At 42.5% G+C, this 18,657-nt stretch overlaps 1 protein-coding gene across 3 annotated transcripts in view; it reads right to left on the bottom strand.

The window, feature by feature from the left end:
• The window catches only part of MME (membrane metalloendopeptidase), a 352,340-nt gene that overhangs the window by 253,839 nt on the left and 79,844 nt on the right, over nucleotides 1-18,657 (bottom strand). For all 3 annotated transcript variants that reach the window (XM_069213314.1, XM_069213315.1, XM_069213313.1), the window contains exon 4: nucleotides 9,964-10,125. In XM_069213314.1, the coding sequence (XP_069069415.1) occupies nucleotides 9,964-10,125 (162 nt within the window). The remainder of the gene's footprint in view (nucleotides 1-9,963; nucleotides 10,126-18,657) is intronic.

Below are 18,657 nucleotides of genomic sequence, written 5' to 3'. Positions count from 1 at the left end.
GACCACTCAGGTCCTTTGGATTTTTGTGGTCGAGCGAGTAGTCATGCCCTCCCTGGTGTTTGCTGTGGTGTTTCCTGCCCCCCCTGCGGGTGGGTTTGTATTTGGGCCTGACCTGTTGTAATTCTGCCGTAGACCCTTTCTGTAACGGCCAAGTTCCTCTAAAAAAGAATTTGGCTGCTGGGTTGTATTTTGTTGGTGTGTGTTGGTGGAGGACCCATCACCAGCTAAGTCTGAGCAGTCACTGGAAAGATTGGAGATATCAGATAAACTGCCTGCGATTGAGCCAACGGGAGTAGTAGCCTTGGTCGGTCTGATGCTAGTCTCCCTATTGATCTGGTCAAACCTGCGTGCAAAAGTGTAGATTCTACCATTCTTGTAGTCGTAGTCGTCCCTGATAAGTTTGCGCATTTTCTTATCTTTGATGTATAGTTGATACCCAGTAAGAATCTCTCTCATGATCGTGTAGTTTTTGTCAGTGGCTTCAGTGAGGTTAAGGTTCTTGATCTCTTCTTCCAGGGATGAGATATCCTGGAGCAGTTTAATGCGTTTTCTATCAGCATGTTTAATAAGTATGTTAATCATGCTGAAAGAAGTAGAGGAAATAAGATGTTCCCATTCCCCCAGTAAGTCGGGGTCAAGATCTTCGAAGGATGGGAATATTATCACCCGCAGTCCCCTAGGGACTTGTTTGAGTTCCAAGTAACGTTTAAGGGTGGTGATATCCCACCAACGGGCTAGCTCTTGTTTTCTAAGTCTCTCTAGTTTGATGAATTTTTGTCTCAGTCCTTCTTTAGTGGGTGTGTGATCTGCAGTACGTGGTACTGGTGATTTCATAGAGAAAAGTTCTGCAGCTAGAGTGTCCCGGTTATCATCAAAAGATGCCATGTCGTGAGGCCTAGCTCAATAGTATACTTTTACACAAAAGGTAAGTACATAATACAGTAAAGCAGTAAATATTGCTAGAGTGCGGCACACCCTATTCAGACAGAAAAAGACCTTGGGCAAAGCACAGTAGGGTAGTAAGGGTGAAAGGCGCCGCACAATCTAGGCAGTAAAACAGTAATTGCAGACAAGTGACAAGATCATAGATGAGTCTGGTGCAACCTGGCCCAGTGCCCTACTACCCTGTAGGCACCAAGAATGGGTATCACAGTACCCAAAGACAAAATTGAACAATAATGGCCACAGCACACAGGAAGTATAGTCCAAACAGTATGGCAGGGATAGTTGCCCCTGGTAGTATGATGTTGAAGTACACAATTGCAAGAAGTCTCAAGTCTTATGTGTAGATGGTATCTTTAATTAACAGATACTGGTCATCAAAGTGTCATCAGCGCAATACAGCCAACACGTGTTTCGTCACGACAGTGACTTTATCAAGGCTGCAAAGTAATAATCAAAACAACAGTTTTAGTTATATAGAGGTATATAAACTAAAAGGAGAATGTGTAGAAAGGACTCGAACGAATGGATACCAGTGACCAGTGTGTCAAACGTGAGATCAGTGGATCTTGACAGGTAAGTGCGTGGAGGTTAAAGAAAACATGGCAGATCAAGTTTATAAAAGGGACACGAAGTGCAAGGTATGTGAAAAAAAGGTGAATAATGACCGAGTGTGACGTAATCTAGAAACAATATTTTTCGAGCTAAAAGATAGGATTTTGTCATAAGATAGAAAGTGCTAGTGTTTGGAAGTGAGAAAGAAACCGAATAAATTGGAAGTGAGACAGGTTTGAGAGAGTGAAAGAATGGAACCATACGGAAGGACAGAGACAATGAGAGCAGACAGGAAAAGGTTGAAACCACAATACAGGGGTTTGGAAGGTCATATCAAAAAAAGGGGGAAAAAGAAAAAGGTAGTAAGATGAATGAAGCCCAAGTGGGCAGAGAAAGGAGCAGAGGACATGGCACGTACCGGGGCCGTCCGGCCAGGAGGGTACGTTGCGCAGGTAAGTTATGAGGGAGAACCCTATACAATTGTATGGGCTGAGGAACGTCAAAAGTATCTGTGTGGAGAGAAAGGAGTGATAAAAGAGCCAATGATAGAGTAAAAGAAAGGGGAGAAAGGGACAAGCAATACATACCTTCTTGTAGTGGAATTGTCAATGATGAAAATGAGTAAGTGGTTAGGAAAAGTATTTGAATGCAAGGTGGGCAGGCCCTGATAAGCCTGTGACCGGAACCTGGTAGGTAATAAATAGGAGGGGAAAGATAAAAAAGGGGGGGAATAATGAGCCAAATGATCGTGAGTAAGGATACAGTGATGCAGATCGTGAATTAAAACAACAAAGGTGAAGCTTAAACATGTAAGCCAATCGGTAACACGTAGTCGAAATCAACTAACTGTAGTAAAAAGGGCTGAGGATACAACCTGGTCTGTTTGGATAAATATGTATAGAAAATGAAAGTGGTCCGCAAAGCGAGCGCATCTAGGTGTAACAGATGGAAAAAAGATCTGTAGAGAAAAAACCCGTGTGTAAAGGGCTGCGCTGTATGTTGGGAGCAGTGAATTAGAACAACGAGGCGGCATGTCAAAAAATTACGATATACTGCTGCAGCAAGACAAGAACGTGTTGGTGGAGAGCCATAAATCATGCTTGGTTAACAGCCGATTAACGTGAATGCGGAGAACGTAAAGTAAAAATAGAACAAGTGCAGGAAAAGTGAAATGCGTTCATGTATACCTAGCGAATAACCGGCGTTACGGTCTGCTGAGTGTAACGACCAGAAAACCATTATCGGAACCGAGTAAAAAAGAAGAGCATATGGATAAGTCATAGTTAATGGTACGCCTAATAGTGTTAAATGAGGAGAAATGAAGGTGAAAAGAAGCCCGTAAGCAGAGGGCTGTGCTTAAACGCGGAGAAAGTAAATTAAAAAATAAATAAAGGCGGCACGGTGAGGCGAGACGTGAGAGAAAGTGATGCAGCAAGCAAAGCGCGGTGAAAATAACTAAACACGTCGTGGGTAATCAATGAAAGGCACGTTGGTAGAAGGAAAAGTCAAGTAGTTGAACATGTGTACTTAGAACGTTAAGAAATCTAGTCTATGTGGATATGAAGCTAAGAAAAATGGTAACAGCCATGGGACTAGCTTATCGTGGTGAAGAGATAAACGCTCTCTGAGAAGGTAAGTGGAAAGCCAAAGGGGAAAAAAACAACCGAGGGCCTACCTGGAAAGGTCGTCAAGACGCGCGGCAACAAGTTGGTGTTGAGAGTAACGGTCAGGTACGGGTCTGAGCTCTCGGCTTAAAACGAGAGCAGTCAAGGAGTGGCGCCGAGAATGGAGAAAGGTGGTGGAACGGTAGGGCGGCCATATTAGGTGTGGGGAAAGAGGGTCTTAGGACCTAAATGTAAAAGTTGTCGCGAACGATAGTTGACCACACAAGGTGATAAACAGAAAGTAATGCGGACGTCATAAGTGAGATGCGTCAAGTAGTAAAAGAGACAGAATAGAGGATAAGGGAAGAGACCAGGAGTGAGAGAGTAGGTTGGAAAAAGAAACCCATAGGGGACAAAGAAATACAAGGTAAACGAAGGTGATTGGAAGAATAAAGTTGGGATTGTAAGTTGAGAGAGAGAGAGAACAACACCCATTAAGGTGCAAATTAAAGAGCACCATTAAGTTACGGATGCCAGGTGTGTAATGTGAATATATAGTAAAGTAGAGTGAGTGGAGGCGATAGAGAGCAAGGGTGATGATGTGAATGAAAGGGTAGATCGCATCATAGTAAATATGTAACACTTAGGTACAAAAAGAAATACATAATAAAGTGTAAAGTACAACGTGTAGATAGTGGCGAGGGATATACAGACCAAGGCCACGAAGCATATTGACAAAAGGTTACATATACGTATGGAATAAATAATGGAATACACGCAATAAGGCGTCATTATGGAAACATGCTAAAAAATGCAGAGTGACCCGTGAGATACTGTTAGCACATATCCATTTGGTCAGGCAGTAAAGGAGCAAAAAGAAATCGTCAAGATGGCGGACTAAGGTACTCGAAAGCGACGGGTGGTCATAAACAACCATAGAGTAGATGGTGAACCACATAATCACGAACGACATGGTTAACACATGATAATAATACACAGTGAAGCTCATGTAAGAAAGTAATGTAATTCACGGTCCGTGTTCAGGCCTAGCTCAACTGAGCGGAGTTTCAGGATCCACTTAGCCTCGCATCTGCGTAGATCCCTTGTTCTATCACCCCATCTTGGTGAGTTAGGGATATGCGTAATACCATGGAATCTAATGTTTAACAGATCTTTCTCCCCGTGCAGGGAGTTGAAATGTACAGCAAGGGGATAGTTGGTGTTGATGTTTCTGATGGCTCTGACATGTTCCTGTATGCGTTCCTTAAGTGGGCGTATGGAGCTACCAATGTAAATTAGGCCACAAACACATATCAGGCAGTACACCGTGTATTTGGTGTTACAATTCATGAAGGTCTTGATGTGGTGCGTGGTCCCGGTATTGTAAGCAAATGATACAGTTTTGTTAAGAGCCAGTCGACAGGATATGCAGCAGCCACATTTGTAGAAACCATTGGGTTTATCTGGAATCCAACCCTGTGGACGAGTTGAGGGGGAGGGGCAGAGAAAACTGGGACATAACATGTTCCTGAGCGTGCGGCCTCTAGTGTGTACCATAGTGGGTGACATGCCCACTGAATTCTTGAGACAAGAATCCAACATTAACAAGTGCCAATGCTTCTTGAGAATGCGTAGTACTGTTTTGCTAACAGGGCTGTACTGAGTAATGAAAGAGACCGGTCGTCTGTTGGGAGACCCTTTTTTGCCAGGTAGTTTGTGGCTCTTAAGTAGTAAGGTGTGTTGGTTCATGTTTGAAATGCGCTTACTGGCAGCCGAGATGAGTTTGTTATTATATCCTCTGGCTTTGAAGCGTTCAGTCAGACTCTTAAGTTCCTGTTTGAAAACATCCGTGTCAGTACAGTTGCGTCTGATTCTGACCATTTCACCGTACGGAATGGCCCTGATCTGCGTGAGAGGATGAGCACTCTGCGCATGTAATATGGAGTTACACGCCGAGGGTTTCCTGTAAAGTCTAGACATGATCTTATTATTGGTGATATACAGCAGTAAGTCCAAGAACTCAATTTGAGTAGCGTCCACTTTGTGAGTGAACACTAGGTTAAACTCGTTAGTGTTGAGGTGTTCTATAAGTAGGTTGAGGTCAGGGATGTTGCCAGTCCAGATAGTAAGAATATCATCAATGTATCTCCCCCAGTAAAGGATATGTTCGGTAATGTGTGTAGGACAGTTGGACCATAGATGTTTTTTCTCAAATTGGCCCATGTAAAGATTGGCGTAGGATGGAGAAAATTTAGCTCCCATGGCTACACCCTGACATTGACGGAACCATCTGCCATCATGTAGGAAAACATTATTCTCAAGCACTAGTCGAGTGAGGTCCAGAAGCATCAGTGTATGTTCGTACAAAGTGGCGTCACGGGCACTAAGCGTCAGTTGGAGCATTTCTAGACCCTTCTCCAAGGGAATGGAGGTGTAGAGAGAACTAACGTCAAGACAGACAAACAAACATTCTTCCGTCCATTCAATATCTTCGAGTTGGCACAGCAAGTCCCTAGTGTCCTGTATGTACGAGGGTAGGTTATGTACCAAGGGTTGTAAGAAGAAGTCAATGTACTCAGAAATGTGTTCCGTGGGGGATCCAATACCCGAGATGATGGGTCTCCCGGGTGGAAAGCCACCTGGTTTGTGGACTTTGGGTAGAATGTAGATACAAGGAGCCCTAGGTGTTTCAGTGTACAAAAATTTATATTCTGAGTCTGTAAGGAGACAGAGATTCTTCCAAGATGTTAACTTCTTCTCGATGCGGCTGGTGATGTCGAGAAGGGGGTTGGTCTGCAACGCAGAATAGGCCTGTGCGTCATTGAGTTGTCTATTGATTTCTGCAATATAGTCGGTTCTATTCATAATGACAACGTTACCCCCTTTGTCAGCCTCCCTGATGATTATGTCTGGGCAGGTAGAAAGTTTGTGAAGCGCTCGGAGTTCATTGGGATTAAGATTTCTGTAAGGTCTGTGGGTACAGGTGTTGTTCTTGTCCTCTAGGTTGTGTAACTCCGTGCTGACAGCTTTATAAAAAACATCAATGTGATTGTCTGGTGGCAAGGTGGGTATAAACGAGGAACTGGGTTTGAGCCCACTGTTGATGTCTAAATTGGGTGTGATGTCAAGTTGAATGAGTAGTTCGTCAAAGTTGGGTGGTGCAGACAAAGTATTGTCAAGGGATAGAATTGTTTGAATGTCCTGTAGGTCTTTGATGGATTGGTTACACATGGGTGGTGAGGTGCGGGAAGTCCGGTCAATGTCTGGTTTGTTCTGGAAAAACTTTTTCAGTTTGAGATTACGTACAAACTTGAAAAGATCGATGTGTATGTTAGTGTAATCCGGTTTAGAAGTAGGACAAAAGCCTAGACCTTTTTTTAAGACATTTATTTCATGTATAGATAGTTTCAAGTTGGAAAGATTCATAACCTGTACATTATCCTCTGAGGTGGTGACGTTTTGTACCAAGGGGGGACCACTCAGGTCCTTTGGATTTTTGTGGTCGAGCGAGTAGTCATGCCCTCCCTGGTGTTTGCTGTGGTGTTTCCTGCCCCCCCTGCGGGTGGGTTTGTATTTGGGCCTGACCTGTTGTAATTCTGCCGTAGACCCTTTCTGTAACGGCCAAGTTCCTCTAAAAAAGAATTTGGCTGCTGGGTTGTATTTTGTTGGTGTGTGTTGGTGGAGGACCCATCACCAGCTAAGTCTGAGCAGTCACTGGAAAGATTGGAGATATCAGATAAACTGACCAATACAGTCCTTCACTCACTGAAGTGTGAAGCTCCAAATGTGGCAGTCACATGTAATGACTCCCTCCTATTATATAGAGAAGTCTGCAGTGTGGTGTTATCAGTGTGGCCGCAATGCTGATGAGGAGTGCAGGAGTGTTCAGCACAATCAGTGGAACTCGCGCTCTTGAAAATATCTTGTGCCAGAGATGGCTGATGTGGCAGTGCAAGCACTAAAAATATATGTGACCATCAAACGATAAGCATGTATACAAACTCACAGTCTATGGGTAACCTGTTGATAATAGATGATAAACATCTAAGAGGAAGGGACTGGAAACGGAACACAATTAAACTCAGAGAAAAAGCAGGCCGACCACACTCATGGGACTCAGCAACACCAAATGTTTCCGTGAACAATAGACAAGGGCCTGATTAAGACCATGGCAGAGGGGATTACTACATCCCAAATGTGACGGATATCCCACCCCGCGTATCACATTCTATCCTATGAAACGTGTAACACATCGGGCTGGATATCTGTCACATTTGGGATGGAGTAATCCCCTCTGCTAGGGTCGTAATCAGCCCCAAAGTCTCTGCTTTTCACAGGTTCCTTGACTATCCCATTCTTGTCGCCAAAATATGTTGTGAGTCCTCTTCAAATAAGACTAGAGACTTCTTAATTGGGCACAAGATGAGTTTATTCACAGAAGAAATCTGGTGCTCAGACACCAGCGGCTCCTTCTCATTTCTCAACCATCAAAGAACCCTCACATGTCACCAAGCTCATCTCTTAAATAGATGCTGCTGTAAAAACATTCATTGTTTGTTATTGAATTACTTTTATTAATCTGGCCTACAATTAGGGTGATCGGTATCATAGCTTGGACACTAAGGTGCTTGTAATCCATCACAGAAGAAAATATATTCTGGTAGTGATTTTTTGGAAATTCTTATCATTGTTAGACTATGAAAGGAGTTCACTGGCTGTATGGCATCAGAGATGGCAACCCCACCTCTGCCAGTGGGTGCCTCCATCTCTCCTCACTGGATGACTTTGACTGTCCGTCTCCCTGTCCAAAACTTTTGGGGACTGAGGCAGTTGGAAGAGCCTGTTTATTTAAGTGAATAGGACTTGAGCGGTGAGTAGGCTCTTCACCCAGTTTTCATCTGATTGGACTTTGACCATGCTTCCATATGCTTAAGGTGTTTCTTTCACTACTGAGTGCTACTAAATCTTTACCTAAATAATGAGTTCACACAGCTGAACGTTTCCCAGCCTCTTCAGCTCCATAGCTACCAAGGGATAATGATGAGCAGATGATGAGAAGTACTAATGGCTGCTTTGTGTACTCCATAACAAGTGGAAGGAGAACAGCTGGAAGATAGGGATTAAGCTGTATTCATAAGAAATATGAATAAAAAAATGTGATTGATGAGAGTTAATGCATGTGTGTGTATGGGTGCATGTGTGAATGCGTCCCTCAAACTGGTTGTGTACCAATCACAGAACACCGATCAGACGCTAATATCAACTCATAAATAAAAGCTAGTGACCCTCCCTCACCTTCCAACATACTGGATCTATTTCCAATGTGATGAGGTCCACATCTGGCAAGATGCGGAGGATCTTTCACATAATAGTGGTAATTTTGCCATATTCTGGGCATCTATAGCATGATGGTGCCCACCCTTATCAGAATGCTGGCCCTGGCATGAAGGTGATATTTTTTTAATACTGTTGATGCCCAAGGATTGAAGGTGTCCATCTTTGGCATAATGCGTGGCCTCTTGAATTGTGGTCTTTTTAACATCTTATGATCATCCGTAAAACAATTGTGCCCACCACGGGCATAAAGTTGTCCCTGGTACAATAATAATTAATGTCGACAAACTGTGAGCATCCTTGTAATGAATGTGCTCCCCAACATGGCAAAATGATGACACCTGCATTCATAGGACGATGGAAAACAACATATGGTACAATGCATACCAGGGCATCATTATGATAATCATGGCATATCGTTGGCATCCATTTCATGCACTGCCACTTAGATGCGATTAAGGTCGTAAATGGTGTGTTAAAACTATTTTGGATGGGTTGTAAAAAGAAAATACTTAAACTGTAGATGGCAAACGACGCCCCCTGCCTATATAAGCGTTTCAAACAAATCTGATTCACTTATCTATCCATACACTCACTCGTCCATCAATGTATGCACTCCCACTCACTCATCCATACGTGCAACCATCTATCAATTCATTAGCTCACTGATTCATCCATGTGCACATCAACACACACAATTGTTTGCTCTTCTAACCGGACACTCAGTTATCAGCCCACACATCCACTCTCCCATATAATGATTCGTAAACTGCTATGTTCATTTAGCCATCTAGCCATACACCCACTCACCAATCTATCCAACTATGCACGTATAACTCATTCTTGCTTCCAACTATTGTCGCATGCTCATCTCTACCCACCCACCCTTTCACCGTACAACGCACCAAATGAATAAGTACCTTTACTTATTAGAAAAGCCAGAACTGTCGGCTATGCCAGTGCTATTATCACTTACACCCGGGGCCACACAATTCACACTCTTGATTGTTTACAAACATCAGTACACATCATTAAAGGCATATCTTAGGAAGTGTCAGAGACCATAGTATTGTTCCCACTTCATGCCTGCTTCCATATCTACAGGAGAGAGGCCACTATCCACTAACTTCAACCATATACATGTTGAAATACTGCACTGCAGGTTACCGCTAGATATGGTGGCCAAATATTTGAATACCTGACAGGCTGTCATTATTGTCGCCCTCGGTCGCAGTGTTCAACAATGTACAGAAAAGCACTAGTCATTGTAAGGTTTAGCACTTATCCATCTGCTGCTCTTTGCCAATGCCTTCAGTGGAAGAACACACAATCACTTTCTTTCTTTCCTCAGAAAGGGATATTCTTCGGCTTGGAGAATCAAAGAAAGCTTTTCCTGCAATGAACTGTATCAAAATTGCAATCTGTAATCCTATCATATTAAAGATAAGAACTGTTAGCAGCCTAAGTCCCGAAAAGGAAATCTCACACAGGGTTCAGGTTTTCAGATGCAGACTTAAATTTCACTGACCTTTCAAAACAACTTCGAGTTCATTTCTTAAAATGTCAAAGCTGCTATAGCGAGAGCTGGTCTCAGGGATGATGTTCTTCTTTAGCCAACCACCGCAGGCGTACTGATAAAAATCATTGCAGGGCTCTGCTGACGAGTCCATGTTCTCTAGGATTCTGGATGCTGTAAAAATATACAAAACAATGCACATAATTTCCCAACACACTTATGTCATATGGCCAAATGTATGGATAGCACTGATCCAAAAGGCCACTTCTAGGCGCTTTAATGCCTGGTTACATTGCCATAAGAAAGCAGTAGTTGAAGGGGTCTGACCCGCATCTCCTCTCTGTGTACTATTTATGGTGTATTGATTTAAAAAGCTCAGACTAACAACTAACGTTGTCAGGCCTGAGCTAAAAAAAAAAAAAAACTGGAAATGGGGCATGAGAGAGGTTATGTTAAAGGGGTGTTACTGAGGGTAGCAGTGGTAAGGTTTGGATAAAGGTGTATTATGGCTTCAGGGGTGAGATAGGTGGGTTGCTTTAAAGTGAATAGGGGGTAAGTGGGACAGACACAGGGGCATGCGGAGGAGGGTGGAGCCAATCAGTCATTGGGCACTTAATGTGACAGTGCTTCATTTTCTTAAAAACTAAGTACACGTGCTGAATACCGTGTTGCCAAATACCAAGACTGCCTACTGATGACTCAATATCATGCCCCTTTCTATCACGAGCCGTGTTCACTCTCTCACCTAATTGCAATTTTTGGCAAATCACAAATAGGAAATCAATCTTCCTAATCAAAGAAACTTTTGAGTTCCATTTGCAATTGGTAGTGGGGGTCGCAAATAAACCTACCTAATAATTATTAAGGGGGAAGTCATAATTTGTGACCCACTATGATTCGTTGCCATCACAGGGATCGTGGCCTGCTGGCGTCAACAGATCACGATGTCTGAGATTGCTTTTAAATAAAGTACTATTTTTTTTTAAAGGCAGCCTGTTTTCTTAAGGGAAAATGGGATGCGTTTAAAAAGAAAAAAAAACGTTGACGTTTCTTTTTTTTAAAAGTAGGAGCACTGCCTCGTCTTCAAAATATTTTTCCAACCATTCTCAGAGGAGAAGGGGGTTCCTTGGGGCCTCCTTCCTATTTGCGAATGGGTTACCATCAACTTTCAACTGGTGTAAAATTGTAAATGCTGTGCAACAGCATTTCAGGTCACAAAACATTTGTGCATACCTTTCTGATTCGGCATTAGGGTGCCCTCATCACACTACTTCCAAATACCGAATTGGAAAACCCAAATTGCGAATCAGTTAACAAATTACTAAGTCGCAATTTGGGCTTGGTACATACCAAAAAGCATTTTTTTCCTGATCTCACCCATGCAAGCACTTTAGCATTCCCTGCTTGTCAGGATTCTACTACTAGTCATAGTTTTCTTACCTTTTTCTTCCCCCTTCTTTCTCCCTCTTCCAAATGTATTTCCTTCCCTGGGTCATATTGTGAGGATGAAAAACATATATATTGTCTCCAAAAATGTGTGCCCGTGCCCAGTGCGTGAGTCTACCGACATAAATTAAACATATCATGTACATAGCTGTGCAATATCAAAATTCTGGACATTATTAAAAAGCTATAGTAATGATAATTAATAACACAATGTTGCTCGGTCACATTAGCATTCGGATCATGCCTGCTGGTGAGTCGAAGCTGCACTAGCATATTTTTACTTAATCACTTTCTCAGTCTGAATGAAAAACATTGTTTACTCTTCCTTACTGAAAAAAAAACGCATCCCAAAGCTCCGGAAACTAAAGGTGCTCTTGTACTATCGTGTGTATTATTATTCTTGATAGCTGTATTTGACAGGTGACAGTAAATAATCATCCTCCCGTTACCGGCATGCACTTTGGCACTACTTGTACTAACAGATCACTGATTTCAAATGGATAATTCCCGGCTGCCCATAAACATCAATTAGCAATTGTATGGTCCACGAAAAGGCCATGGCATGTGCTCTGAAAGTCATCTGTCGTTATCAATATAAAAAAGAAAGAATAATTGTTGTTTCCAAACAAAACAGTACTGTAATTAATGTTGAGGAAACTAAATTGGAAGATAATGTTAATTACATGCCATAATCATATCACATCATCTCTGCCAGGATCTCCTAGTAATGCTAGGCTCTGCAAGTATGCTGAAGGTTAAATATCACACAACTCCCTGGCAGCAACATAATACTATTTGATGACTGCTTTGCAAACACTTCACAATGCCAACATTTTTGGCACATCTCTATTACAAAGTGAGATCTGGGAGGAAGCAGAACAAATGCTCTCTTGCCTATGGAAACTCAGGTATTTTTGTGTCTCAAGGGGCTTCGTCACCAATGGTAAACTGTTTCACCTAACCTGGCAGGTTAAGGTTTGGGTAAAACAGAAAAAAATCACAAATGAGATACTCCATAGTGTTAAGCTGTAGATTAACATCCATCACCCTCACAAGTGAGGCCTTGATTAGCCTCTTGTTCCCTGGTACTAAAAATATTCTCCACTAGATATAGTATGTAGACATACTCTGCTATGTGGAAAACCATGCAAAATAAAAGAACAGCGGAATGTTGACAATTGAGCAGCAGTGGGATGCATACACTGGTATAGGCCTGCTGCCATCAATATTACAATGTCCTTAAATACAGGCGTTGTCTCTCCCTCCCCCTGTCTTTTCTCTGGGTATGTGGATTGCACAAGGGAATGAGAGAGGCTATGGCTGCAGGGTAAGGTAAAACAATCAGTGTTCCCACCTCCCTCCTCCTATGAATCACAGTGTCACTGGTTTGCAGTGATAGAACCAGGCTGGGAGGGAGAGGTGAATTATTTGCACTTCCAGAGTCTCAATCTCCCTGGCAAAATAAAATCAATTTGGTAGAAGAGTATCCTTTCACAAATCATGCTTCCCATTGTTGTCAGTTACTAAAGGTATAGCTAATGTGATGGGTTATAAGGTTATGTTAAATTCATTTAAAGTTTTCATTAGTTGCTTTGTTGTGTCGCATAAACTAAGACTTGGCTTAGCTCCATAATGTTTGTTTTCACACACATGGGTGACACAAGTGAGCTTAGTTCAATGCACCAATAATTAAATGTGAAAGACAAGTTATTATTGCCCAGCGGAACCACACCCAATGCATAGTTGAAGTGGTGTCAATCAGCGATGGAGGCCACAAATCTGAAGGGAAGGAACGGAGGAGGGAAGGGAATGGAGGAGAAGCCAAATCAAAAAAATATAATAACCGCCACTGCCTCGTGCCGAGTTGCTACTCTAGTCTTCTTGTGGCACTGTCTCCCCAGCAATCCTGGTGCTGCTTTCATGCTAAACCTAGCATGAAAGCAGCACCAGCATTAGTCTCAGCGGCTTGGACGGCCACTAAGACACAACACTGGGGTCTGTGCAGTTTTTCCAGACTGGCTGTGAACACAGCTGGGCTGGAGAAACCTAAGTGCGCATGCGTGTTTGGCCGGCCTGAGACGGCAGGGCAAACACACATGGGCACTTAGTTTACTTCAATCCTCCCTCTTCCACCTCCCACACGGCCCTGCCCCCCCCCCCCCCACCCTGAACATGCTGCTGGCTGAGCCAGCAGATGAAAGATGAAACAATAATTAAATATTGTTTTGTCTTTTATCTCCTGGCTTAGCCAGGAGGGCGATGCTCCTTCGCCACTGCGGAGAAGCCGACCCTTGTGTCAAAATTTTGTGTTAGTAACAGTCCCTTAACAGGTTTCCAGGGATGCCATGGTAATTTGAAAAGCCAAATATGTTTTTTACAAAATCCCACACACAAACTACACTATGGAAAAACATTTTAGCTAAAAAGCATTTATATCAGCTGTTTCATCCTGTTGCTTAGCACAACTAAAACAACCACACAGGATATCACTAATATAGCACAAAGTATGTCATCTAACAACCTAGTATCCAAAAACCTACTTCTATGTACTACACTAGGAGAGCATGAATTAGTATACCTTGCCTCTGGAGTTTGTTAGGGAGAATCAATGTGCTGCATACCTGTTTACAGCAAAGCGCTGAAGTTATCAGAAGTCAAGAAGACACTGTTCCCTTTAAAAAGAAAACATGCGTAGCAGTAGCACCTCTCCCCCTGTACTTGGCTTGGTACTAGCTTTCAGCATGACACAGCCTCATCTCTACAGTCTCGCAGTTAAGATCTTCTCTGGCAGAATTTGAACAATAATCTGGGGCAATGGACCTCTCCTGACAAGTGGTCAAGTGGCAGCTCTTTTACATTGTAGCTTATTTAAGATGAGAGTTCCTGACATATCTTTAGGAGGGTTTGACAAAACCTATGTGCATTAAGATGCAAGTCTTAAATGCAGTAATATAAACAAGTAAGATAAAAACACATCAAGTCAGACTACTCATTTTGGGTATTGTTTTATTTGACCTTGAGCTAGAGATAACAAGGAAATTGTCCCAGTTTGATGTCACAACATGGGTCCTTATCAATGTTATTGTTTAAGTGACTTAGCACTTTCACAGATTCTGGGAAAGATAAAGACAGAAAACATCTGTGTCAAAGACAGATATGACGATGATGCTGCAAATACAGAGAAAATTGAGGCTTGGCTTGCTCAAGATGAATTGTGGCCTTCAACAGCAGTTTCTCCATGAGGACAAGGGAGTGTCACCCACCCCACTGCGAGCCATGATTGAAAAACACAAAATGGCAATTAAATAATTTCATTGACATATTATTTTTTGCTGATGTGCATGTGGCAGTGCCCCCAACGGCAATAGACATGTGGGGCATGTCCTCTGCTGCCTGTTGGCAGCATGCAGGACAGGAGCAGTGGCTGGCTGGATTCTCCAAAGTCCACATGGCAGTTTAGCTGGATGTCTTGCACCGGCCAAAGTGGTATGCTCACTTCGGAGCTCTCCGCCCAGCTGACTTTGACAGCTTGGTGGAAATCAAGCACAGGCCCCCAGGGCCTGAAAGAGCAACCAGACAGCCAGCCCACTCCATCTAGTTAACAGCATGAGAGAAGCATCTGGATGGATCAGGGGAGCTCCACAGCAGGTTGCTGTTTGCAGAGAATTGAGGAGGACGTGCTGCAGTCGGTAACTACCTTTTATTTTAATTTTATTTAATATAGTAGTTTATTATGGGGTTTTGGAGGTAGAGGTTGTTTTATTCTAAAAATTTGAAGGGAAGGAGAATTTTATTTTGGAATTTTGAGGGAAGGAGTGTTATATTAAGAGCCTTTGGAGGGAGTTGGTGTTTTATTTTGTTTTTTGGGAAGTGGTGGGGCAAGTGAAGTGCCCCACCACTTTTTAAGGTTACCAGCCTCCCTATGTGGCCTTATGAACTTTACATCAGCTGGAAAGCATATTCCACTTTAGTACAGCAAGTAAGGAAATGAGGAGTCCAGCCCCATTTTTTTCACCTAATTTGGAACTAACCATCTTTGTGAAGTGTTTCAACGATTTCTCATAGATTAATAGTTTCTACCAATTCTAAAGGAACATTTGTCTAATGGTTGTCAAACAGAGTATATAAGGCCAAAAAGATATTGTCTAGGCACATGGTCTATTGATGGTTATGTCTTTCATAAGCAATGAGGGCAGTTAGGTTCCAGGTCTCACATTACCACAAACATTATCCTATAGCAGCTTGTTGGATTTCGGGATGTGCACCAGAAACAATTTATTGCACTTCTACAACTAGGAAAATACTTACATGATTTAATGAGATAAGCAAATAACATCTGAATACAGGACAGACGATAAATGAAAATCAGGCTAAATGCCATTTCAGTAGGGATCGGTGGAGCTCACGGAGCTCTACTTCGCGGAATTCAGCAGAGTTGGTTAACAACCCAGTGGAATTCCCCTGAGTTCCACGCACATCAGAGTGCCGCCTGCCCTGGCCTGATTGTACCCAATCTCGAAAGTGCTTAGCACTTCCGAGATAGGGCGCATTCAGGCCAGGGCAGGCGGCAGTGAATGTTGCCTTATTCAGGCCTCTTGTGCACCGGCCTGCCCCGTGTGTAGTCAGTGCACACGGAGCAGGGCAGTGTACAAGAGCCCTGAAACTGCAGCTTTAGCTGCCTATGGCCTTGGCCTGAATCATGTGGCTCCTAGGATCTGTACATTAACATTTTTATAATCTCTACTCGAGGATCCATAAAAAGATTGAGCTTATGTGGACTGGTATTTTGCCGTTTGAAATCTCAACTCCGGGTGTGAATTTTACCCATTAGTCAGAAATGATGTGGTTGATCTTGGGCTCTCATCATGTTAATGATTTCAAAGACCCATGCCCTTTGTGATAGAAGTATACCATGCATTTGAGTTTTCCACTGAAACAAAGGAACAGTTTCCAACCTGTTTCTATGTCAGTGATCCGTTTTTAGCAAGTTAACAGAAACACCATTTTCCAAGCATATTGTTAAAATGGCAGCAGGGATGTGTCAAATCAGTACACAGTCTGTGAGAAGGTAAAAATTAGGTTGCCCTTAGGTGCAGTCATGGAGTCAGAAGAGAGGTCTAGGATATGATGTTGCATGTACCACAGGTGACCACACTACTACTGGACAAAGAACAAAGAGAGAGGTCGTTCTATGTGCTCTCAATTTAAACATCCTTCAGACCACAGAACGGGTTCTTTTTAAGTGCTATTTTACTGCATCCAATATTTAAAGTGTAGGGCCATAATAATTGGCAGGACCCTAGCCAGGTGGCAACTGCAGCTTGCACCATCCATTGCCCCTGCCGGCACTGCAATGACAGCACCAACTCAGCTACTAGCCATCGCACTCCTGAGAGTGTGACATTTCTGTATACTGAATTAATAAACGTCTGTTGTTGTGCTCATCTCTAAATTAGCCAGACTGTCATAAGTGGCAGTGCCTGTGCCCAACACCAGAAACCACCTGCTCAAATAAAGCACTGGTTAATCTTTTAGTCAGATCTATTACTGCTCTTGTTGCTACCTTACACTCTGTACCAGGCAGTGCCAAGATTTAGAGTTTTTAGTCCATTAGACATGCATTTGGAAGCAGGCTACCTTTTATGTGTTTAATATGTGTCATATATATTTTCACATAATGTTTGACACTTAAACATTCATTTGCACTTAGTCTGCTTCTACGATTTCAAAAAAATTAGTCTTCCCCTTTTAAAAGGTCTAGTTTGCGACTTCCATTAGTCCCAGAAGCTCCTCCCCTCTACATTTCTATGTTTAAATTGTGCTGTACTTCACATCTGTAATGTGCGAATTGTTTGCAAAGTGTAACTTAAATATTTCAGTAGGATTTGGAGTATTATGTCATAAACATTCCCAGTCTTTTTTGGAAAAGAGTTATGTTTTTACATTTCTGTAAGATTCACAGTTTTAATGGTTGTGACTATAGTAAGATATGTTGTAGTTATTTATTTTTAACAGAAGGTTGATGGTGTGTCCTTTTGGACTGCAGAAACGCAGAAACATTACTGTGAAGGTATGTGTATGAGTTATGCTTCTTTTGTGCATTGTTAATGTCCGGTTTGTTGACAGATAATTGCAGTGTGTTGCTGAGAATCGTGAAAAATCGTTATAATAGCAAATTAAATATGGTATGATGCAATGATTTATGATATGTGATCCGACATCCACATCTGGTTCAGGAGAGTTCTGTCTAGGGGATGACAAAAGGCAGGCAGTCCTAGTGTCAGACTCCTAAGTGTTGGCAAGAGGCAAAGCTCCTTGAAGTGTAAGTGGGACTGGGTGCACCTCACCCCGCACCCATCCTTCCATGCTGGCCAATCCTATCCACACCTAAGCCTCACTTGTGTTGCTATCTAGAAGTAATTCACAAATCACAACATCAGAGTTTTTCACAGTCATGTGACCCAGGACACTGACAAAAGGCATGGATGGTTGGGACAAGAAAATTACATTTCTAAAAAATGAAAATGTTACAATATTAATACTTAACCATCAACAATGTCATATCTTCTGCTCCTCCACTGATCAGCAATGCTGAGGAAATGGAATCAAGAGAGAGTCACACAGAAAATGGCCTTGTGCTCCCCCTTTAGCATGTTCTCAACAAAATTGTTAAAAATACAAAATTAAAGCCTGCAACATGGCAGACATGAAATGTACACCTGCTGCTTGGCCCCGTTCTAACACCCCGGTAGAGTCCTGTAGAAAATGGTGTCACCTGGGCAAGTGAAAGAGCCCACCAAGACAAAACATTTTGAGGGACACTAACAGCTGTTCACTACTAAGAACTGAGATGTATTTCTCCCTTATTCATGCCTATGCCTTTTTTCAAACTATGAAAGAGAAAAAAGACAGCAGCTGTGATGTGGTGATGGATCCTCCCCAGACTGCAGCTCAAAGAGTCAGACTCCATCTGCCATCGAAAGTGCAGAAGGAGTAAATTGATCTGATGAGTAGGGAGGAATTTGGCACTGAATTTGCGGGGACAGAGTTTGTCCTTACAAAACTCAAATTTATCGATTCTATGGTCCTTTAAACTGAAACTAAGAGAAGAACTAAAGCGTGTCATGGAACATAGGGGGTTATTCCAACTTTGGAGGAGTGTTAATCCGTCCCAAAAGTGACGGTAAAGTGACGGATATACCACCAGCCGTATTACGAGTTCCATAGGATATAATGGACTCGTAATACGGCTGGTGGTAA

Source organism: Pleurodeles waltl, chromosome 11, assembly GCF_031143425.1.
Source record: "Pleurodeles waltl isolate 20211129_DDA chromosome 11, aPleWal1.hap1.20221129, whole genome shotgun sequence".
Lineage (NCBI taxonomy): Eukaryota > Metazoa > Chordata > Amphibia > Caudata > Salamandridae > Pleurodeles > Pleurodeles waltl.
This window is presented reverse-complemented; position numbering and strand designations above follow the sequence as displayed.